The sequence below is a fragment of the Anabrus simplex genome, chromosome 7 (assembly GCF_040414725.1).
Source record: "Anabrus simplex isolate iqAnaSimp1 chromosome 7, ASM4041472v1, whole genome shotgun sequence".
NCBI classification, from domain to species: Eukaryota; Metazoa; Arthropoda; class Insecta; order Orthoptera; family Tettigoniidae; genus Anabrus; species Anabrus simplex.
The window spans coordinates 196,905,713-196,931,147 of NC_090271.1; the positions used below are offsets into that span (position 1 = coordinate 196,905,713).

A 25,435-nucleotide genomic window follows, 5' to 3' on the forward strand; every position below is an offset into this window, starting at 1 on the left:
CAAAGGTGTTCTTCACATGAGTTGCAATATTTTCTCCAGTAGTAGCAGAAAGATTTATGAGCTCTGCAATATCCCTGAGAATACACCATTTGGAGGTGGCTCCGTAATGATTTGGGGTGGTATGATCCTTGAGGTGCGAACAGAGCTTGGTCATAATTAATGGAGGGCTCTAAATGCACAGTGTTGACAGAGCATGTGATTCCCTTTGTTCCATTTGTCAGTGAAAACTTCAGGCTGATACAATAAAATGCCCGCCTACATGTCACTAGTGATACAAGTTTCTTATAATTTTATTAATGATCATAAGTTAACGTAGAATTACATCCTTATTAAATTGTTAACATGGTACATGTTTCGCTCCTCTTAGTGACCATCATAAGCCAACTAGCATTTACTCAAAGGTTTAATAAGATCATGAACATATTCTATTGAGCTAAAATATGCTTTACAAGCGTAGGTGAGAAATTTTACAATATTTACTGATCATGTGTCAGTAAAAAGTTGTGTCTTTAAGCATAAACACAATTGTCTAAAATGTCTGCATTAACATTATCTTTTAAAAAACTTATAGATGAAACTCATCTATTAACCATCTACTTGAAACCTTTGTATGAGATCTGGCTAATTGTATAGATTCAATATTTTTGAGTTGTATTATTGTCCTTGAATCATCATTTTATGAAGTTAATAATAGCCTGTATTATAAACCACTGTCGTATTCCCAATATTACTGAAGTAACACTAGTACAATATTTACTGGCTAAAAATCCAAATGTTTATCATTACATCAGTCTTGTTGTTCTTAAACGAACTTGTTAGTAAAATGAGATATTCAATATGAAGTAGACTGTAAATGGATACTGCAGATTTCAATTGAGCTTGTTGATATATCTGTAAATTAAAAATATGTTTAAGACTTCAACTATAAGTCAGTATAAACTTCTTAGTGAGAGAATTATCACTTACCATTCCTGCTGCTGCGCGATTGTCTAGTGTTACTCACAACTTTGTGATAACTGCTTGATGCTCCGTTAGTGCTCCTTGTATTAAACGAGTGAGTGTGAGTGAGCTTATGTTTTGGCGGGGAGTGGGAAGGGTAAGCGAAGGAAAGCGGTGCACTGGTAGCTAATATAGATGGTGGAGGGGATTGCCTAAGGGTAGTATGGGAAGGAGATGAGTTTGTTTGCGTCAATGAGTTACCAACTTTTGTTGGATTAAAATTATTATAGAATTTATTTATATCAGACTCAAGTATTTGTATTAATTTTGGTAATTGTTCTAAGAGGGAGTTCTTTATTTCAATTTAATAATTTAGGTTCTTATTGTATTGTTGATCTAAGTAAATGTACATATTTTCCAATTCCGTCATTACTCTTCCCCTTTCTACCCTTATTAAAATTCTTAAATCACTCTCAATAGTTGTAAAACAGTGTCCAGTTTCTTGCATGTGTGCACTCATTGCAGAATTCTTTTTTGTGTTTCGCTGCATTGACATGTTCAAGATATCTTGTAAGAAAGTTTCTGCCAGTTTGGCCAACATACGAATAATTGCACTCTGTGCACACAAGCCTATAGATTCCTGATAATTGTTATTGATTGCTATTTATATTAACATTTAATGACGGAAAAAAATTTTGGTTCGTATTTTGGGCCTTGGAAGCGATACCGTATTAATATCATGTTTTTTATGGTATTAGTAACGTGGTATATGGCTGGGTTAGTGAATGTAAAAGTTGCAAATTTGGATTTCTTATTTTTATCTGTAACGAGGTTTGTGAACAGTTTCATTTACACTTTGTTAATGACCTTGTTAACCATCTCTATTTTATAACCATTATAGAGTGCTGGGTCCTTTATACACTTAAGAAAATGGAAACTGCAACACTATGAAGGCATTGGTCGTTTGTGTTTATTTTCAAAATATGGAACGATGCTATGCAGGTATGTAAACAATCAAAGTTTCAGACCCATTGGACTGTTGCTACAGGTCTCGCCACGTGATTGGTCGCGAAGGAATCAACTCCAGTATACGGACTCTGGTGTAGCGTAGTTGACTTGCAGTCTGTGAGTGAGGTGTTCCCCGTCAAACATGCCTCGACGACAGAGAAGAGCGCGCTATCAACAACTGTTGCCGTTTGAGAGGGCTTGGATAATTGGGCTGTGTGAGGCTGGATTAGCGCTAAGGACTGTCGCTGCACGTGTTGGCCGAAAGGCATCTACGGTACAACGTGTATGGCAGCAGTGGTCAAATGAAGGTACCCACACTCGTAGACCGGGCACAGGCCCAGCGTGACAGACAACTGTGAGAGAGGATCACCGAATCATTTGAATGGCCTGGATGGAACCCCATGCAACAGCAGCACAAATTTGTACAGCTGTGGCACCCCACGTTACACAACAAACAGTTGGTAATTGCCTGCGTGCAGCTGGCTTACGAGCCCGTGTCCCTGCAGAAGGTGTTCCATTGACCCCACAACAGCGAAGTGTAAGGCTGGGCTGGTGTCGAGAAAGATCGACGTGGGTCGACGAATGGCATAGGGTCGTCTTTAGTGATGAATCGCGCTTCGGTCTTGCCCGCAGTGATCGCCGGAATCGTGTGCGCCCACGTACCAGGGAGAGGGGCCGCCCAGATCTTATTGTCGAGAGGCACACAGGGCCAATACCAAGCCTTATGGTCTGGGGAGCTATTGGCTTTAATGTAAAATCACAATTAGTGCTTGTTGAGGGCACTATGACTGCTCGACAGTACGTTGATAGGGTACTCAATCCAGTGGTTGTCCCTATGATGGCGAACATTGCTAATGGGATGTTTCAGCAGGACAATGCCCGGGTTCACACTGCACGCATCTCCAGAGAAGCTCTCCACGACATCACAACCTTAGAATGGCCCGCCAGTACCCCGGACCTCAGTCCTTTTGAGCACGTGTGGGACATGAAGGGTCGACAACTGGCCAACCGTCCTCAGCCACCCACAACTCTGAAACAACTGACCCGTGCAGTGCAGCAAGCATGGGCCACAATTCCTCAGGAAGCGATCCAGGGCCTTATTGACTCCGTGCCTCGACGAATTCATCAATGTATTGCAGCTCGTGGTGGGCACATCCTGTATTGATTGTTGTCCAATTTTGCGGTCAGAGGGACCTGAATGTGTAATCATTGAATCACAACAGAACACTCGTCCTGCATGTTCAATTGCAGCAATGTAGCACAACTCCTTCTGGGTGTTACAATTTCCATTTTCTTCAGTGTAAAGTTAAGTTTTTCTTTAAACTATTGTTTGCCAGTGGAATTTTTAGGGTTCTGTAAACTAAATTTAAAAAAGCTGCTTGTTGGTGAGAATTGGGGTGGATTGATTCGTTCTTAATCGTTATTGGGGCAATTGTCGGTTTTCTATAAATATGAAAGTCTAATTTCTTTCCTACTCTCTTTACATTGATATCCAGAAAACTTAACGAGTTGTTGCTTTCCTCCTCTTTAGTGAATTTTATGTTACTAAGTTATTCAAAATATTATTACTGTTATTTAGTTTACTGTCTATTATGACAAATGTGTCATCCATTTATCTTAGCCAAAGGTATAGTCCTTCTATGCTATTCAATATTTTAACATGATCCAAATGATACATATAAATGTTAGCCAGTATACCTGATGCAGGGTCTCCCATTCCTTAACACATTTGATGATATATTTTTTTATTAAATGTAAAATAATTACTGCTTAAAACAAATATTAATACATTTATGAATTCTTCTATTTCACACATACTTAATTTGCTGTGACTGAATAAATTATGTTTGGTTATATTAATGGTTTCATTATTGAGTATGCATGGGTACATGTTGGTTATATCATATGAACACATTTTATAATTCAGTTGTAGGTCGAATTTATGAAGCATATCACATAATTCAACTGAGTTATTAATTGTATAATCATTGTTAAATTTATAGTGTTTTTTTCAAAAACTGATGTATAAATTTAGAGGTCTTATAAGTTGGGCTATTCATATCTTTGGGTTCATATTTATCAGTTTCTGATACTCTAGTTCATTAAGGAGAAAGGATGAATTTTTAAGCAATTTCTTTAGATTCTGTTGAATTTTGACTGTAGTTTCCCCCTTTATCAGCTTTGGTTACTATTATATCATTTTCGTTAATGTTTATCTCTCTAACTAAAGTTGGAAGTTTCTTTTTGACCTCGAATTTAGTATCATTTTGCAATTCTAAAGGCGATTTCCCTATGTTAGATTCCGCTTCTGCTATAGTGGAAATTACATCTTTTATTTGATGATGGTTAGGCCAATTGAATTTTGCTCCTTTATTCAATAGATTCATTTCACTCCCGTAAAAGTAACATCCGACAAATTTACAGTAACTGGGATGTTTTTAAGGTCTGAATTAGCCTGTTTTACTCTTATATTACATTTGTTAGGTTTTGATTTATTCTCTCTTAAATGTGAGATTTTGTTTTCTAAAGTTTTTTTGTTTCTTATCTAATATGCCAACAAGCTTCTCATTCGTAAAATGTTGTATAGATTGCCATTCTAATGGGGTTAAAAGTTCTGAAATTTCCAAGTGTGTACAATAAAGTTGTAAGTTTAAAAATGATTTCTTTCTATAATGTGTTTTTATCTCATTTTTCAGCCAGATTTCATTCACTCTGTTTTGAGTGTCTACTAAATTTGGCATGGATAAGTTTTGTCTTTGTAAAGATTTTAAAAACTTAGGTACTAGGCCTAGTTTGAATTTTAAACATTTCTTTAAAAACCATATGTACTTGGTGATCTTGCTAATCTTAACCTTGAGGTTAATAAATCTGTTCATCTTGATATAGCCTGGTTGGCCATTACATTGCAGGTTATAAATTTCATTTCTTCTCTGTATTTAAGATCTACTAGTGATACAAATTTATTATAATTCTATTAAGAGACCACCTATTCAATACATCATAAGATAATGCAGAATTAAATCCTTATTAAATTGTTTACATTTTACATGTTTTGCTCCTTTTAGTGAGCATCGTCATCTAATTAAGATTTAGTCAAGGTTTAATAAGATCATGAACATATTCTATTGAGCTAAAATACGCTTTTCAAGCATGGGTGACAAATTTTAAAATATTTTACTGATCATGTGACAATAAAAAGTTATGTCTTTAAGCATAAACACACTTTAGAAAACAAAATCTCACATTTAAGACAGAATAAATCAAAACCTAAAGAATGTAATATAAGAGTAAAACAGGCTAATTCAGGCCTTAAAAACATCCCAACCACTGTAAATTTCCCGGATGTTACTTTTACAGAGAGTCACTAAGGAATTATCAAAAAAAAGCTGCAGGGTTGAGTTCATCTACATGTAATTTGGGTGAGTAGAATTGGGATTTACTAAATACATTGTGCTACTGTGTGGTTACTAGTTGCATGCCTCTATGAAATATCCAGGATACACTACCAGACAGTATTAATTGTAGAGGGTTTGAAATGGATAGGCCTACAGCAACATATTTCAGAAAATTGTATTTTCATTTTTTTAAATAGTTTTCTTCTGCTAACTGTTGAAAATTATCAGTGACATGTACTATGAGGACCCAATATAGCATGCCATACTCCCTGGCACAAAATATATGTGGATTACCGAAGCACTGTCTGGTGTTAGTGTAGTGTTTATTGTTATTAATAATAATAATAATAATAATACTCGTCATCATCACTAAAGCTCGTAACAAGCACATTCTTATGAACATCTATGAGAAACAAGTTGAATAAGTACGGAAGTTTAAGTACCTTGGCAAGCTGGATTACTGAGGGCTTCAACCCGGATTTAGAGATCCATGTATGAATAGAAATGGCTCATATAACTTTCTAATAATGAGGAATCTACTATATGACAAAAGCCTCAGTGTCACAACTTCGTCAGATGCTATGTATATTTAGTACTTCTGTACAGAGCTGAAACATGGCCTCTGAAATGAAACACAATTAGGAGAATAAATGCCTTCGAGATGGAGGTTTTCAGGATGTTATGGATCTCGTGGACTGACTACATCTCCAATGCTGCTGTATTCTGGTACATGAGGAGGGAATGAATGTTGGTGTCTACAATCAAGAAAAGAAAGAGCCTATCTTGGGCATAAAATGAGGAATGATACAAACCACCTCCTCAAATTGATCATACAGGGCAGGTGGTGGTGGTGATTATTGTTTTAAGAGGAAGTACAACTAGGCAACCATCCTCTATATAACACTAATCAGACGGAAAAATGGAAGGGATCCGACACTTCGAAAAATGAAGATATCGACCAAAGCAAGACAAGGGCCACGAAGGGCGTGAAAATGAAAGACTCCCTAGCCCTCGCAAACCTAATAGCGTTGGGGTCGGAAAAGAATAAGAGTTGACCAAGGGAGGTTGGATAGGATAGATGAAAGTGAGGAGCCTGACACAAGTAAGTGGAAGCAATGCCAGGACTCAGCTGAGGGCCCCGTGGTTGCCAACCCATGCTCCACAGTTCAGAGCCCCTGGGGCCTCTTTTAGTCGCCTCTTACGACAGGCAGAGGATACCGTGGGTGTTATTCTAACGCCCCCAACCCACAGGGGGAGTACAGGGCAGCAAGACTAATGGACATCGAGTCGTGGTCGAAGAAATCACTCTTAGCTGAGGAACTTCAGGGACTGGACAGGACTAGATTCGAGTAGACTGATAAGGATAACCGGACATTGCTGTGATTGTGGCCAACCTCCACTAATGGAGAAGAGACACTACAATAATAATAATAATAATAATAATAATAATAATAATAATAATAATAATAACTTAATAATAATAATAATAATAATGATGCCTGGAGTACATGTCGATGGTATTGTTGCTGATGGTGTATCAACCAACCCGGGTGCCTGGAAAGAACTTGGCATAACAGGGAAGAAGGAATGCTTAAATAATTCCTTCACTAATCCATCAGATGGTAATAGAAATACTGAGTTTTCTGATGCACATCACCTCTTCAAGTATATACAAAACAGTTTACATATAAATAACCAGTTTACTTTTGAGGGAACCGCAATCTGTGGCTCAGACGGCAGCGCGTCGGCCTCTCACCGCTGGATACCGTGGTTCAAATCCCGGTCACTCCATGTGAGATTTGTGCTGGACAAAGCGGAGGCGGGACAGGTTTTTCTCCGGGTACTCCGGTTTTCCCTGTCATCTTTCATTCCAGCAACACTCTCCATTCTCATTTCATAGCATTTATCAGTCATTAATGTATCACTTTGGGAGTGGCGACCCCATCGTACTAATAGCCTATATCTGCTTCATTCATCATATCCCTGACCCGGTCAATGACTGGAAAACAGGTTGTAGGTTTTCATTTTCACTTTTGAGGGAAACATTATGAAGTGTTGTCATTATGAATGCCTGTTTGCCGCTGACATAGTACATTTTAACTCATTTAAGAGCATTTCCTAAATGAACTCTTGCACATGTTAATCCTAAAATTCCATGCAAAATGTGAGAGTAACCTATATATATCACAATCATTTATTAATTCAACCGTCAGTGGGTTTATATTTCATTCAAAACAACAGGCCAATCAATTAGAGAACACCGAGACCACCATTTTATTTACTTTGAAAATGAACAATTTTTCAACATTTTAAACAGAAACTTTAGCTCAGAAGAAATAAGAAAATACAACACAGATTTTGCTGCAAATGAGAAGGGTTAAAATACTAGATTAGACTCAGAAAATTTCATAAGGACAGTGTCATAACTAGTAGCATAAGCAGATGGTTTGAGGGTAACCTTAAAAACCATCATGGATATTCCAACATTTGTGCTAGCATGCTGCAGTACTGAAATATGAATTATCTGCAAAATTCAACAAGGATTCCTTAGAAAATTTTTCAACATTATACAATCACTTGGTTTGCAGAATTACTATCCAACAATGCTCATATTTTTATGGTTGTTTAAATTGCTTCATGTGTACACTCTTAAAGCTGCCAAAATTCTGGTATTCTGAGACAACGCAGATTAAGATAAACGTTATATTACCGAATGAGTTGGCCATGCACTTTGCGTGTGTAGCTGACAGCTTGTATTCGGGAGATGGTGGGTTCAAGCCCCACTGTCAGCAACCCTGAAGGTGGTTTTCCATGTTTTCCCACTTTCACATCAGGCAAATAAGGCTGTACCTTAATTAAGTTCTAGCCCTGTCCTGTCTTATCATCGCCATAAGGACTGCCTGAGCTAGGGTGACGTAAACCAAATATCAAAATGAAACTTGTATTACTTTCGACGACTTCACAAGTGATTCTCAAGCTCATACAGGCTTGTAATCAAGAGAAAATTTAAAGAGTAAATTGGACAGTCAGTGTTCATGGGATTGTAATGAAATACTATAGCTGAACATATTGTGTGGCTGAAGTAATTGAACGTACAATTTATTATGTAATGGGATTTGTCACAGAAGGCTCTTCAAACATGTTAAAGTGCTGTATGTGTACAGATGCCCTCTTATCACCCTGACAACAAAGCATTTTCTAACATTCCAGAAGCAAATGTATTACATTGTAAAACAAGAGGAAAACTAACACATGCAAATGCTTATATAAATGATTATAACAGATCCTTCTTTTGAAGAGGAACATAGACAGCGCAAGTCGGCAAGTGTATATTGTATACATTTCCATTTACTTAGGAACAACCTCCTATATTTACAGGTTGCCACTAAGTACAAGGTAAAATATATAAAATTTTCTGTACAGTTCTATTAATTGAAGAAATCTCTAAATTACAAAGAAACAATATAGTTAGTGCAGCGTTTCAGAGCTGTAGAAGTGGTGTCTCAGGATCTTGGTGGAGCCTTGGAGGACGAGAGTCACAATTTCGGGGATAAGCTTCATTGGAAGTTGGAAGCACTTCCACGTGGCGACAAAGTGACGAGGTACGGTACCATGAGCTCCGACCATTATCCCTATTATTTCAATTTCCTGAAGGTGGTATTTAGATTTGTAGTAAGGTAGGTCTGTATTTTTTTAATCTTTTCTAGATTAACCTCCTCTGGCTATGGTGCTCGAACCTGACAGTCGGATTGAAGATGAATCCTTGAGAACTGTTGTCTTTAAAAGCTACAATGTCAATTCTCTGCAAACTACTGTTTATGGCCAGTCTGTGTACCTCCTCATATACATTGAATCCCTTCTTTCTCAGTTGTTCAGCAATGAAGGATCTGATCTGGTGGTGCTGCGTGTTTCTTAGGAGCTCCCCACTTGTGCAGAATCCCAGGACATGGCCAAGAGTCTCTTTCTCTCTGTGGCAATGCCGACAAGGTCGTTGTCTAGGAATCTGTCTAGCACCGAGTGCACCGCAGAAACATTATCAGTCATCTTTATAGCATCTCTCCACACGTTACAAGACAGTCCGATATGATCTTGCACCCAAGAGTTTGCTTGTATGTACTCTTTGTAAAGTTGTACTCCGAGTTCTTTTTTGCGGTAGTGAACATCAAGAGGTGAATTCACGTTCTCGTAGCTCTTGACAAATCATCTTAGAACTTACTCAGCTAGCCTGCAGGAGGTTTGAAGTAATTGGACTTAATATCAACCCTCAGAAGTGTACAGGAATATGTGTAATCCGAGGCGAGTTGAAGCAAGGGTCGCTATCCGTGGAGGAAGACTGTAGGATTGACTTAATTGGAGACAGCGAACAAATTTGTTACATTGGAACTACCTTCAGCGATACACTAGTATTCGATGAGACTGCTGTAATGAAAGATGTTCACAATAAGCTCCAACTTCTAACATCGTTGCCACTGCTTAAGGGAGGCCGTTCTTGTCAGTTATTTTCCGAGTATCAGCATTTGTTAATTTTGTTCTATACATTCCCGACTCTCTGCGTGAGAATCCCTCGGAGCAATACAGAGTGGATTTTTAGTCTTAAGCAAGATGTTGCAGGCATTAATGCATTGTAGGTAGACTTCCCACGAGGTTTTAAAAAGAGCAAGTCCTTTATATTTTTCGGTGTACAGTATGCCATCTAGAGTATCCATCAGCAACTGCAATATCTCCTTTGTTGCACTTTTAATCATTTTATCACTATCGGATAAACATTTCTGTGCGATTTTCTTGAATCTGGTCTTCCTTAAGCAGTGGCGATGATGTTAGAAGTTGGAGCTTATTGTGAAGATCTTTCATTAAGCAGTCTCATCGAACACTAGTGTATCCCTGAAGGTAGTTCCAATGTAACAAATTTGTTCGCCGTCTCCAATTAAGTCAATCCGACAGTCTTCCTCCATGGATAGTGACCCTTGCTTCAACTCGCCTTGGATTACACATATCCCTGTTCACTTCTGAGGATTGATATCAAGTCCAATTTCTTCAAACCTCCTGCAGGCTGGCTGAGTAAGATCTAAAGCGGCTTCTTTGTTCTTCCCAACGATGACGGTGTTGTCAGCAAAGCCCATTACCGTTATAGGTGGTAGTTCGGGTGACAGAGGTACCCCGTAATGCTGTGAGAGATTATCTTCGCTTAGCTCGTCTAAGATATGATCTACGACTACGTTTTAGAGGGCTGGTGATAATGGAGATCCCAGCACCACACCTCTCTTTATGAGCATACCCTTTATGTTTTACCCTTCTGCATTTCGATTTGAGTAATGTTCCCAGTCTGAAGTTTGGAAATTACGTCCCCAAGTTTTGCTAGTGGCTTTATGTCGCACCGACACGGATAGGTCTTATGGCGACAAAGGGATAGGAAAGGCCTAGGAGTTGGAAGGAAGCGGCCGTGGCCTTAATTAAGGTACAGCCCAAGTTTTGAAGGTATTCCTTTCGGACTGTAGGGTTTTTAGAAAGTGGCTGTGACTGATATTGTCAAATGCCTTTCAAATGTCCAAAAAATTACTGTGATGTCTTCTTTCCACTGTTTAGCAGATTTTAACAATGCACCGAGAATGGAAATATTTATAACAGTGCCTCGAGTTGAACAGAATCCTCGCTGGTGTTCATTATAGCAGTTGTACTCACGCAGGCGACTGTTGATTACTCTTTCTATTACTCTCCTAATGACTGAACAGATAGTGATAGGTCGCTAGTTCGACACAGTTTTCGGATCACTTTTCTTACATAACAAAATTATACGTGCATCCCGCAGACATTCAGGAATTTCGCCAGTTTGTAGCATTCTGGTTGCTATTTTTGCAATAATAGCCTGTACATCATCATCTTTAAGGGCTCTCATCAAAACGTGATCTGGGCCCGGTGCAGCATCTACTGCGATATGATCGACGGCAACAGTTATTTCCACCTTTGACACAGTGGGCGTGAACGTTTCCTTAATTTTCACACGCTCCGCTTCAGTGATTTTAAAAGGGTAAATTTCCCTTTTGTGAAATGTTCATGGGAAAAGAAACCATGGACGTTTCCAAGATCAATTTTACATACCCCACACTTGTTTTCAAACACCCGCCTCACTGTCTTCCGTCTCTGATTGTAGAACTGGTATTGAGTCAGTTCATAGTTATATTTGTTTTGCCATTTTTCACAAGCACGTTTATCTGCACGCTGTGGATTTGACAAATGACTATGGTGTTTTTCGCTAAGAGCATTGGGCGTTTCTTCCTAGCCTCACAAAATTTACTTGCTGGGTGTTTGGGACCAGGCAGGAGGTTAATAGACGTAAAGAGGAATGATGCAAAATCTTGAACCAATTTATGATAGCCATGATCGTAGTTAAATTGTTCACATTTTGATTTCCAAACACGAATTTCTTGTTTGTACTTTAGAGATGAATTATCTGATATACCCCCGTTGTTGCTAGAATTGAGATTTTCTCTAGTGATTGAACCAGATATATCTATTTGAGTTACTTTAACCGTGTGATTTTGAAGCAATCTTTCGCGATGTCGGTCAGGATGAGAGCGACTAATATGGATGGATATGCCCTTCTCACCAAGAAAATACTGGCTACAGTATTGGCATTTGACTTCCCGAGGCTCTTGTGAATTGTTTTCATATAAATTAGCGTTCCCGATTGTCTGGGTATCAACAAGTTCGTTAGGTGTTAATATCGAATGTTGTTTGGATGCATAAGACATGATGTGCATGCTTTATGTCACGCTGTGGTCAGGATGTGCGCACCTTATGTGTACAGCAATTTCTCTCTCTCTACGAAAATAACGTTCACAGAAAGAACACCTAATTTTGGAAGTTTATCCTGTGTCCATTGATCTGTCCCTCTCTAATTATTCTACCTTGATGTATGCATCGTCCGTAAACTTTTGTCATTAGCCGAAACAATACTTCTATTATAATCATCCATCTCAATACATGAATTGTCAGCAGAGGTAGATGAACTTCGGTTAACCTCACTTACGTGATCACCAGCTGACCATTCGAGTGCTATGGTAACTAAGCACTGTAAGTAAATAAACAAATATGGCTTCCCAGACTGAAGATGTATACACGTTCAACCTGAATAGATTAGGTAAAAACAAATACGCTAATGAAAACACAGATAACATAGTATCGTACAAAAATCAATATAAATAACCACAATCATAATCCTATTATGCTGAAGAATATGTTGCTTAAAAGAATAACCCTATAAAGATCACATGCAATATCCTTGGCTAATACATTCTCCATGGCCTTCATTTCTGTATCCCAACTTCTATATAACTACAGTATAATCTTACGTTCCCATGGATTAAACAAAAAGAGGAAACAATCGCTAGAATAATTCATGACTGTATATCCCCACGTATGCGAAAGTTACATAAACAGAGAAACTCTGCAATGTGAATTCAAATCAATGAACAGCAATAACTTTCCAGATTATATGCTGATTAACATATGGCAAGCTGTTCATTATACTGTTAAAAATACAAACAGCCATTGTCATTTTGTAACGGACAGTGAAAAATATAATCAAACTTGAGTCATAGCAGTACCTACAGTAATTGAAGGGCATGTGTCATAGCACTGCTTATGTTCGTAGGCCCACAGTTTTGAAGTGCCGCAGCAGCAGTCAAAGGAACTAGGTGACATTAACAAGACATGTTCCAAGTACTCACTTTATCACCTATCCTTCTAACAATGTGGTTTGCAGACAATTTAGTGATGGAAACTGCAACATTAGCACCACTCAGGTAATGGATGCACAAAGAAAAATTAGAATGAAAAGTGTACTTGGGACAAGGATGATAACCCTGAATTTTCAATTTAAAGGCCAACATGACAAAAAATTGCACTAGAAAATCAGAGAACTGGAAGAAATGTTTCAAGAGATTCTTTGCAACATGCTAAATGAAGAAGAAATTGATAGCTCGGTGCTTCTTTATATTAGTGGCTACACTTCTTTCAAAGTATCTGCAAAGGTGGCATGTGAACACTGTTCAGTCAGTGGCTTGAGGAAGTGGGAGTGATGGGTATTTGGAGCATATTAATAACTGATGAAGTATTGAAAGTAGGAAAGATTGCATTCCAGATCATGAACATGCTCATTCGAAAGTATGAGATATTATTTCTTCGAGACTGTGACAACCATCTTGAAAATTATAAACAGAATTATTAATATTTTACTTTCAAACTACAAGAAAAGGTACAACAAATTGATTCTTATTATATATTCACTGATAATCATGTAGTGTAAAACTACCTAGTCCAAATTTTGACAATAAGTAACATAAGCATCACGTTAGGCTTATGTTTCACGGTTTGATGTCAACTGATAAGTTGATTTACGTCACGCCAACACAGATACGTCTTATGGCGACGATGGGACAGGAAAGAGCTAGTAGATGGAAATGGACGTGACATGAATTAAGATACAGCCCCACCATTTGCCTGGTATGAAAATGGGAAACCACAGAAAACCATTTTCAGGGCTGCCAACAGTGGGGTTCAAATACACTATCTCCCGAATGCAAGCTCACAGATGTGCACCCCTAACTGTATGGCCAACTCGCTCGGTCAACAAGTTATGGGTCCTATTTCAGGATACTGGATCATGTTGACATAGCAAATGTGGGTATGTTTCAACTATTGTAAAGTAATCCTCACCAAGATGCAAGATGAAATGACAGAAATAGTGTGGGCTTCCGTATTTTAATACATTCACTCCCGTATCACCAGCAATAGCGTCAAGTGCCCTCATTTCATAACAACACTATTGAGAGTTTTGGAACTGAAACCAAGGTTTGGTAACTGGTATATGTGTTTGACTGACCCCACGGAAGGTATACGACACTAGAAATCATTATGCTTAGGTACTGGCCAGGACTGAATGTGTTAATAAAAATAATGTATGTCTCGTCGCTCTATGGGGTCGGGTATGAAGTGAGATGAATCTTTGTGGCGAGTTTTTTTTTTTGCTAGTTGCTTTACGTCGCACCGACACAGATAGGTCTTATGGCGACGATGGGACAGGAAAGGCCTAGGAGTTGGAAGGAAGCGGCCGTGGCCTTAATTAAGGTACAGCCCCAGCATTTCCATGGTGTGAAAATGGGAAACCACGGAAAACCATCTTCAGGGCTGCCGACCGTGGGGCTCGAACCCATGATCTTCCGGATGCAAGCTCACAGCCGCGCGCCTCTACGCACACGGCCAACTCACCCGGTGTGGCGAGTTTATACAACCGGATGCCCTACCTGACGTTAACCTTATCAGGAGTTATGAGATGAAACGAGTGACATGATTTGTGATAGTAGGAAGGGAGAGGGTGAAACGCGGTGCTGGTATACAGCCTACTTTTGTCAAATACCATCAAGGGGTCTGCCCAAGGCTTAACATCTCCAGCCAATGGACAAATCGGCATCAACAGCATCATATGCCTTCACACCATATGAACACTGTGGAGAGGTTTGGAATTGAATACAGGCTTTTGGCATGCGATCTACTAATTAGAAATTGTATACCAACACTACCTCTTCTACTCCACCAGCCAACGTTCTGATGGTGAACTTCTTTTGCCCAAGGGGACTCAAACTGGCTATCCACAGTGCCAGACCAGACGGACTTGCTGCCGTAATGATCATGGCCACCAGACAGGCTAATAATAATAATAATAATAATAATAATAATAATAATAATAATAATAATGTTGCTGGTTTTTCTTCCCAATAACTACTTGTATGGTTTGCAGAGAAGGTGAGCTGCTGGAATTTTGCTCTGCAAGAGTTCTTTTTATGTGCAAGTAAATCTACCAATATGTCTGTGTCTGTTAGGTCATCAGCCCAGAGGCTGGTTGGATCCTCAGATAGCAACCACCAAAGGCTATGCAGTCATAGGAAAACCACAAAAACCAATGGCAGAGCCCAAATGAGGCGTACTAGGCAGGATGAGGAGTGAGGTACTTTGCCATTGCTTTCCTCACTGGACCAGAAGGTGTCACTGCAGCACGACTGATCCTATGAGCAACACCTTTCATAACACACTGACACTATTGTGCTCCAAATGTCATTACTCAGCACTACTCATACCCCAGCAGCTTCCATATTGTCACAGCTTCGGTGGAAGCTACACTTTGCTCTGGCCTGTGCCAAGAGATAGATACAAAAATACTGCATCCATCAAGAAATGGCAACAGGCACATCTACCAATATACGGGAAGAATTTCGCTCAGCGAGAGTTTTGTAACGTGCCAGTAAAACTACTAACATAAGACTGGTGTATCTGAGTACCTTTAAATACTACTAGATTGAGCTGGATCTGAACCCACCGACTTGAGCTCAGATGGACAGTGCTTCTACAGTCTGAGCCACTCAGCCCAACACTCATATCTTTAATGCAGTTAGAATGCTAGGTGATGGTGCTAGTATTGGTTTGCCTCTCTTTCGCACTGGTGATATCAAGACTTGCACAGTATGAGCCAGTAAAGCTATCCTTCTGTACGTAAACAGCAAGCTACTGCCATCAAACTTTGATCTGTAACTTGTCTTCCTTCTTGTTGGAACATATATGTATCGATATCTCTATAGTTTCTCAGTAGGGACAGGCATGACACTGGCGTGCGGTAGCCAGAGCCATGGTTTCTTCAAGTCTAATTTTGTGATTGAGGGGAGATTAGTGTCCTCTGCCACTGTAGATTTTTCATGTTAGGTGATATGTCTATGATTTTTATGTTCTTTCAGCCTAGTGTTACTGCTGCACTTGGTGGTCCCAATAGAAACCAGTTTCCTATGTATAAACAATTATGCCATCGATCTCATCAACAGCTATCAAATGCGGATCCACCATATGTACTGCACCGTCATTTGTTTTACTACTGGAGTGCTAACAGCGCGACCTCGCAATCGATGACGAGACAGCACATACGATTAATGTAGATTTTGAGGGATGTTTCACCATTCAACACATTGCAACAATTTATTCCATTATAAGAAGACCGGTTTCGACTCCCATGGAGTCATCATCAGTTCTTGGTGAAAATTAAATTAAGGGGAATCTGATAACAATCGTCATAATGAAAAATCCATGCACCTATTGGTGGTTGCATGGAAATACATCATTGAGTTGATAGATATTACCTTGAAATGCAACATACACTTGGCAAGGAGAACTTGGAGCTTAGAAAGTTCCCAGTTCTGGCTCTAACAGTCTTGTGTTCATAGAACATGGAACACTAGAATTACATGTACTGGATTGAAAATCATTACAAAACACAATAAGGACACTTATAATGGTGTGGAAAACTTGGCTCTCTAAGAGCATTCTTGGATTTGACAGTCCTGTTTCTGTCTGAAAAAGATCGGATGAAATACACACCACGAAGCAAACTGTATAAAGACATAGATCTAGTCTAAACTGTCGCGCGTTCATGTACACGGAACACTGGGAATACTTGTATTGTTTGATAACACACTCGTTCAAATGAAAACACTTATAACCATATGAAATATTGGCGTTGCAAGAACGTTTATGGGTTTGACTGTCCTGCTTCCCCTGACTAAACTAGTGAAATAAATATACATTGAATGTTAAAGATAAACTACTTGGTATTTAAAGTTCTGTTTTTTTGTTTAAAAAATTGTCATGTGTTCGTGAAACACAGAACAGAACTGCTGGTCCTGCTTCTGTCTACTGGAAACTAATGCATTAACGCAGTTGAAATTAATTGATTGAAAGTTTATACACCAATGTGAAACACTTGGCACTTTAATATTCTTGGATCTGAGTAAAATATCGTATGTATACATAACTTGGCATAGACTTGTCGAGCGGTCTTGTCACAATCAACCAGAATATGTGAACCTTTTAAAAAAAAAAGGTGGAAGTAGTCAACAAGTCTTTGTTTTTTGTTTTTATTTTGTAATTATTTTCAATCCAGTACATGTAATTCCAGTGTTCCGTGTTCTATGAACACAAGACTGTTAGAGCCGGAACTGGGAACTTTCTAAGCTCCAAGTTTTCTTGCCAAGTGTATGTTGCATTTCAAGGTAATATCTATCAACTCAATGATGTATTTCCATGCAACCACCTATAGGTGCATGAATTTTTCGTTATGATGACTGTTATCAGATTCCTCTTAATTTAATTTTCACCAAGAACTGATGATGACTCCATGGGAGTCGAAACCGGTCTTCTTATAATTTAATAAATTGTTGCAATGTGTTGAATGGTGGAACATTCCTCAAACTCTACATTACTGGTTAAACGTCAACACGGAAATGAAGATCATAACTTACGACAGCACATGCGCACGTTGCTGTGGCCGCACTCAACTGAATATCCTGTTTAAGTTCATACCGAGTGATACAGTGTGTAGGAAACTCAAGAAGCTTACTTCCATTGGTCTGCACCATGGAGAAGCCTATGGTCTAGGATGGCTGCAATTACGGGCATCATTAGCCAACTTGTGGGACATGTCCAATCCAATAATTTTCTGCATCATGTCTCATAAATCACAAGGGGCATAATTACCAAGTCGCATCGCCACTGGATTCACACCAAGGTGGTGAGATCTGAAACATGGCCAATGCACGAGGGATTTTTGAAATGGGAAGTCATGTCTTTGTGGTACAGATCCCTTTTTTATGATATCTACAGTCATGTGAAACTATAACCTTGCTTGCTTTCATTTCTTCCACAATACTAATTACAGTGTAGATGAATTAAGAGTAATAAAACTTGTAATGAACAGACCTGTCGAGAAGCGTTTTCGACAAATTCTTTGATGTCTTTTTAGCACTTCTTGACATACGATTTTTATCCAACATCCAAGATGTCTTAATCTATACCGTCTCCAATTAGACCACGTATTTTCATCCTAATTTTAAATATTAGACTTCAACCTCATCAAATACTATATCTTTTAACTGTATTGTTCTTATCCTGTGAAGCCTTGGTTTTTGATAATCTGTTCTCCAGGCGTGATATATATTGTTCAAGCTTTTTATCAAAAAAATCCATTTCAGTGTCAGACATGGATTATTTTTTAAAAACAATGTGTGACAATTACTTTTAGACAAACGTTTTAATTTTTCAAAGTGATTTTAGTATATGTATCTATTTCATTCAATATTTTTTGTGCTGTAATCATTATGCAACCACAATATCAACACCTGTAAGAGTTCATCAATACGTTTTATGTAAATTGTTAAGATTCCTCAGACCAGCATGTTTAAAAAGATTGAACAAGGCTGATGATGCCCAATAATAGTGAGCGAAACATGTAACATTAAAATTCTGGTAATTTCTATGTGTATTTGACCACACAATAGTGGAATAAATTGTATTGAATAGATGGTATTAAAATTACTCCTTGTGTAAACTTTGTGATTAGCTATTTTTCAATATGGAATAATGACGACAATAATGGTTTGTAGAGCTTGGTAAGTTACATTGTTGTTAAATCAAGTATGTAGCTGACGTAAATTAATATACTGTATGTTTATCTTTTCAGCTGGAATAGTCAAGTCTATAGAATCGATATTGTAAGCCTAACTTACAGTTACTTGTAGCCTATGCTAAGTTGGAGAATATCTTTCTCCATCTTATATGTTACAATATTTCCTTAAATTTCTTTTTTAACTTACAAACATAACACAAAAAACACACTCTGCAGTTAAGAAAAAATCTGTAAAATACCCGTAGTTAATATTAGGCCTAAACAATGCTGATGGCTGAAACTACAATAATATTTCCTACAATCTGGTGTGGTTCAGCACAGTCACACTCATTCTGCACATATCAAAGAAATCCATGCTGATATCTTGCAGATTTGTACTGGTCTTTGAACAAGGAGGTCCAAAACAAAGGCATAATTGGAAAGTATCTTTGCAGATCTGCCAAAAGCAAACAGTATTCCCAGAACTCTATGTAGGCATAGGCCCTGAAGCTAAAAAGAAATCTTGCATTCAAAAACTTCTACAATCAAAAATTCATAACAAATCAGTTGACAGATAACCTATGTTCAACATAGATCAATGAGCCTGCTGATATGTAACACTAACTACGAAAAAGGCAGAAATTCAGGATGTGACTGAGTACCGTAAGTGATGAACTCAATCTCTCAATGCCCTACGGACAGAAGTTAAAGATACACTCTCTGTGGCTCAATTTAAGCTAAACAAACTGATTATTTCCAAACTGTGGAAGAGTCTGGTATAGCAATAAATCGCAATCTACAAGGTTAAGATCTTGCAAGTGAGGGAACAATAACTGAAAATAACAAGTGTATCCTCTAGAATAGTCTATGATTTATCATAATAAATCCAGCAAAGATGTTCCAGCTGCACTGATATGTTCAAAATTTTGTTCTTTTCACTGGCATTTTTGAAATGTTCCTAAAACCACCAACCACACTACATTCAAGCAGAAGAATAGAAGATCTATACAGGTCAGTATACACGACTTTTTACTTTTTTTTTTTTACTTTCGTGATCCCTGTCACTGTACCGACTTCCACACCAATACCTGTTTGACAAACACTGAAAGTCACTGCATGTCAGGAACAATCACCTCATAAATTTGTTGAATAAATCTTAGCCGCCCAAAACAGACACTTCACCTTCCCTTTCGTCAAGACGCCGGTAACATAATGAAAATGAACATTATCTTTTGCAATTCGTCGTATAACAAATACAAAGATACTATCTCCAGACTTGAAGTCATCGAAAAAGAACATGTATACGCTAAATACCTCAAAACATTCACTTTACGCTGGAAAGGCAGATATATCGAGCGGTCAAAACTGATAATTTTTAGCCAATTACGTTCTATTTTGTAAACAAGGAGAAGAAACAGACCAAGATAAACGAAGAACAAACAAATATAACTTATTTTTCATTTATGGAATGGGGTATGACACACATGTTACTAACACTTTGCAAAAAAGTCCAAACACCGTCGATCTCATCAACAGCGATCAAATGCGGATCCACCATATTTACTGCACCGTCATTTGTTTTACCACTGGAGTGCTAACAGCGCGACCTCGCAATCTGACGACGAGACTCTACAGCACATTCGCACGTTGCTGTGGCCGCACTCAACTGAATATCTTCTTTCCGTTCTTGAGCCTCGTACCTGACAGCCTTGTCGCATGTCGAGTGCACATGCTCCGAAACAATTTTGCAATTTCTGTTATTAAATGCAATCTTAAGTATTATCTAATATTTTTAATGATTTATCCCAGAGCAGCAAGTTTCGCCTCATCCGAAATATATGGAATTATTATTATTATTATTATTATTATTATTATTATTATTATTATTATTATTATTATTATTATTATTATTATTATTAAGAAAAGAATAGGAGTATACGGAACTTTTAAAATAGCAGTTTGCATTTAGTTTACTTTAAACTTTGTTTTACGTCGCATCCATACAGATAGGTTTGATGGCAACGACGAACAGGACGAGGCTAGGAATAGGATGGAAGTGGTCGTGGCCTTAATTAAGGTACAGCCTTGTTAAACTACGGAAAACCATCTTCAGACCTGCCGACAATGGGGTTCGAACTCACTTATCTCCCGAATGCAAGCTGACAACTTTGTGTCCCAAACAACGCAGCCACTTGCTCTGTGAAGCCGTTTTCCTACCTTGTCGTAACAAAATTGGACTGTACTTCCAAATTTTGAGAACCTAATCCGCGAGATAATCGAAACGTGAGCAAACATTTGAAGTGTACGGTACAGACAAAACTACCATTTTATTTATATACTGGCACTAGAGGCCTTTGCTGGCAAGATGTAGTGTCTACAGTGCACTATGCCTTCTGGTAAGGGCTAGACTAAATTTGTTACTTTCATTGACCTGTCTCAGTCTTATCCTTCGCTTTGACAATATGAAAGTGGCTGAGGTATGAGTGATGATAGTAATGCCATTCTTTATGCAGCCAGACCCTGCTATGGATGGTATGAAATTGTCGCTCATAGGGTCGGTTGGTGCACGCATTTCAGAGGGCTTGGCAGACTGATATGTAGTAGCAACTTCTGGCTCAGTGAGGAAAGCAACGGGAAACTACCTGACTCCCCATTTCCCTAGTACGCCTCTTCAGTGACACCTAGGCCATCTATGACAGCTAATGGTGGAGGGGGGGTGTTTATTCTGGTGAAGGAAACTTATTGTTCACATGAATGGTTTACAGATGAAAGGGATGAAATATTAGGGATAAAATTAGTTTCTGATAATATGAAGGAGGTGGGAATTATAGGAACATACAGGCCTGGAAGAGAGGAAAGAGACATGGAAATATTTGAGAAAATAATAGATTATACTCATAAAAACAATAATAATGGTATGGTAATAATTGGGGGAGATCTAAACTTGCCTGAGGTTGAATGGAATGGAGCTGCAAGTGAAGCCCATGAACAGAAACTGGCAAATAAGTTAATTTGGGAGGGAGGATTTACACAAGTAGTACAAGAACCGACTCGTCTCAATAACTTACTAGATGTATTCTTGGTTAAACCATGGGAAATTGTTGATAAAACGGAGGTAATTGAAGGAATAGGTGAACATAAGGCTGTAATAATGGATGCAGGACTGGTACCAAAAAGGCTTAATAAGAGGGTCACACAAGACAAGAAATTGTACCGAAAAACTAAACTTGATGAATTTGGGACTTACCTTAAATCACAATTCAGTTGTTGGATAAGTGAAGGGAGTAATGTGGATACACTTTGGGCTAAATTTAAAGGAATCATTTGGGAAGGAGAGAAGAGATTTGTACCTGTTAAGAAGGGTAAAATGACCTCAGACCCTGTTTATTATCGAAAGGAAATAAGAAAATTAAAAAGTAAATGTAGAATAGTAAACAGGAAAATCAAAGAGGGTAGGGAGAGTAGAGAAACTAGAAAACAGCTAATGAGGGAACTGAATAGAGCGAAAAAGGAAGCAAAAGAGAATTATATGAATGGCATACTTCAAGAGGGTAATGACCACAAAGGGAAATGGAAAAAGCTGTATTCATATATCAGGAATTAAAAAGGAAAAGGAATCCATATTCCTACAATGGTGGGAGAAGGGGGTGAACACTATTTAACAGATCCTGGGAAAGCAAACCTATTTAGTAGTATAAATTGCCAACCCTTTCCGTTCCTGCCTCCGGTACCTATCTTCTCATCAAGCCCCGCGTTGGGCGACTAATTAACATTCACCCTTCCACCTATCAATAATTTCAATCATCTTCTCAAGTTCGGAGGATTAATTGCGTTATTCATGTACGGTAATTGTAAGTATATGTTCAGCTAGCTACTCAGGGTAAAATGTATATCAATTCGATCCTCAAATCATACTACCGTAATCGCAGGTTCCGTTGAAGAGTGTCAATATCCTCAATTAATCATTCAATTCTCCCAAAACCAATCATATCATAAATATATTCTATCAGCACTTATGCTACCTTATGACTACGTATTTTAACTTATTCTTATAAAGAAAACGTATAAATAGTCCTATATCTAATTTATTAGCATGCTAATGCAGTATTAATAAAAATATAAATCAAATTATGGGCAATATAGAAAAGAAAATGTAGTTACGTTACATTATTAACTTTGAATTCATTAATCATCTCCGTGAACATTATTGAAATTGGGTAAATTATAGTCTTCCCCTTCAATATTTGTCATTATCATCGTGTTGTATGACCACAGTTCATCATTCAATAAATATATCATGGGGTAAGAGAGGGTTGAAACTTTATTTTAGGAGGGAGTGGTATTTCTTCATGTTTGGTCTGTTTGAATTTGTTTGGATTTTCGTAGTGACCTTTTCTTGACATGAGAGAAGCAATAAGTTTCCCAATAATGGTTTTAAAATATCAACTCACATTAAATAATTCTGTCTATATTAATACCAAGTATATTATTACCAAATTCTTTCATATGTGCCAGAAGAAATCAAATATTTTCACTAATAAGTGCCATATCAACTCTCATATCATTTACCGCTTTGCCAACATTAGGTTATAAACTGATTTACCAATCTACATTCATATTTTGAAACGCTTGTCCTGCTAGGCGATGTTCCTTCATATTCCTATATTTATTCTATAATGCATGTGAATTTCAACTAACCTAGCATAATCTTTGATATAAATACTACCAATCGACCGTTGACCACTTGGACTGTATCTTATATTCATTTGGATATGACCTAACTCCATTGCTTGCAGTATTATCTACCATACCATAACCGTAACTAACACAGAATTCCGTAATAACATCAACCAACCATTGCTTATACAAGGAACAATTAATATTTCCCAACACTATTATCATTACATAATTCTCATATAGCTCTTCTTTCCATTTCATCTGCATATAAAGATCCTCATCTAACTTCTTCTTAACAATCTCTGTGTTACAGTTAAAACAGTCCATCGTCTACAGTTACTATTTATTAATGGCAAATTCCTAATATTTAATCCACTTCTTCTAATATCAAAATCGAATTGGCCATGTTTGCTGATCTGGTCTTTGTAATATCTAGGTTTCATTCTATACTTGACAGACTCTCTTCTTAACCTCATCTAGTTCGACATTAAATGATCTTTCCAAGTAGATTGGCTCTTAAACATTGATATTCACATTCCGTTTCTGTTTACAATAACCTAAAATCATCTTACGAGCACGGTATAACTACTACTCTCTTTAGCACATGTTTGCAGTTAATATCTTAGAATGTAACACTAGTATTCACTTATCGGTACATATTACGTATCTGTTGGCACTTCTGCACTCTTACTAATATCTTTCATTATTTACCATTAACATTAGAATGAAAACCTTGAAACTTATTACTTATCTCGTGTCGGCTGGTCATCTGCTGGATTCTGCTTGCTCCTCACGACATCTCCGAGTAATCAGCCATGGTCCTGGATTACGTCACAGCCGGGCATCGGTTAGGCAGTCTGGCTTGAGCTATGGCATCTTGAGCAGTCTTCCGCCAACAGTTTAAGCGAGCTCCATCATGACTCCAGTGTCCATGCAATGAGAAAACAGTATAAATCGGGTAGAATACATATCAATTCCTTTCATTCTCAGCTTTCCAATACGTATGTTTATCTATTTGTATTCCTTATTACTGAAAGACAGTGTCCTAAGATATTATCAATCTCCAAAATATGCTTGTTTTTGTCAAATATATCGACTAATATAAGCTGATTAGAGCTTCTGACTGTTATTTCTGCAGTTTTTGATAGTATATGGCCACTTATTGTAATAATACTGGCCCTTTTCTCGTCAACGTTTCACTGGACTGTAGCCTTTCTTTACTTCGGTATTTGGAAACGAAGTATGTGCGTTTTCCTTTAGTTTCTGAATTATTTCGCGGATATAAGTAGCTGAATCCCTCGTTTGAGTGTGTATTTTACTTCAGCTTTCTCTGACGCGTTGATTATTCTTCCTATTTCGTAGTGAAAATTGCTATCCTTCCTTAGTGCGGTTTTTCTTCTTTCAAGGTAGTTAAGAATCGAATGATTTCAATTATTTCTACGGACCATAGTTGTTCTATCTAAGAAACTCTTTTCTTTTCTCGTCGGTCTATACGAGTCTCCGCCTTCTAATTACGGTCAACTTGCTGCACGAATACATTCCGTTTATTTTTACGCCACCTGAAGCCGCTTAGCACCATTTTTATTCGCTACTTCACCATGTCAGCGGCCATCTCAACTGTAACGTAATGGTACATTTCACCTCCCAGTTAATTTTAAATGTGTTGGTCACAATATATTTAAACTCTACTTCCATTTACATGTATATAATGGACCTTTACGTTACATAATCTCCATCTCCGTATTTCATTTCTTGTATGTTGACCTTCTAAATGTTTTAATATTATTTTTAAGTTTCCTTCTTTCATCTATTTTTATGCAGTTTCATTCTCACTATCTGTCTGATATTCTGTATCAGAACCATCTTCTCTCGCACACATTTCCAGCATATTACTTGGGATTAGTTCAACCTAAAATTTAGTCATCCATTTTCTTTT

General features: G+C 37.9%; 1 protein-coding gene across 4 annotated transcripts in view; it reads right to left on the minus strand.

The window, feature by feature from the left end:
* Positions 1–24,310, minus strand: part of LOC137501485 (transmembrane protein 18-like) — a 73,067-nt gene extending 48,757 nt beyond the window's left edge. For 2 of the 4 annotated variants that reach the window (XM_068228523.1, XM_068228522.1), the window contains exon 1: positions 20,318–20,474. In XM_068228523.1, coding sequence (XP_068084624.1) covers positions 20,318–20,380 — 63 coding nt within the window. In that variant the 5' untranslated portion in view covers positions 20,381–20,474. Of the gene's footprint in view, positions 1–20,136; positions 20,188–20,317; positions 20,475–24,246 lie in introns of those variants that run through there. The other 2 variants (XM_068228524.1, XM_068228525.1) reach the window with 2 other exon arrangements.
* Between the last annotated feature and the right edge of the window lie 1,125 nt (positions 24,311–25,435).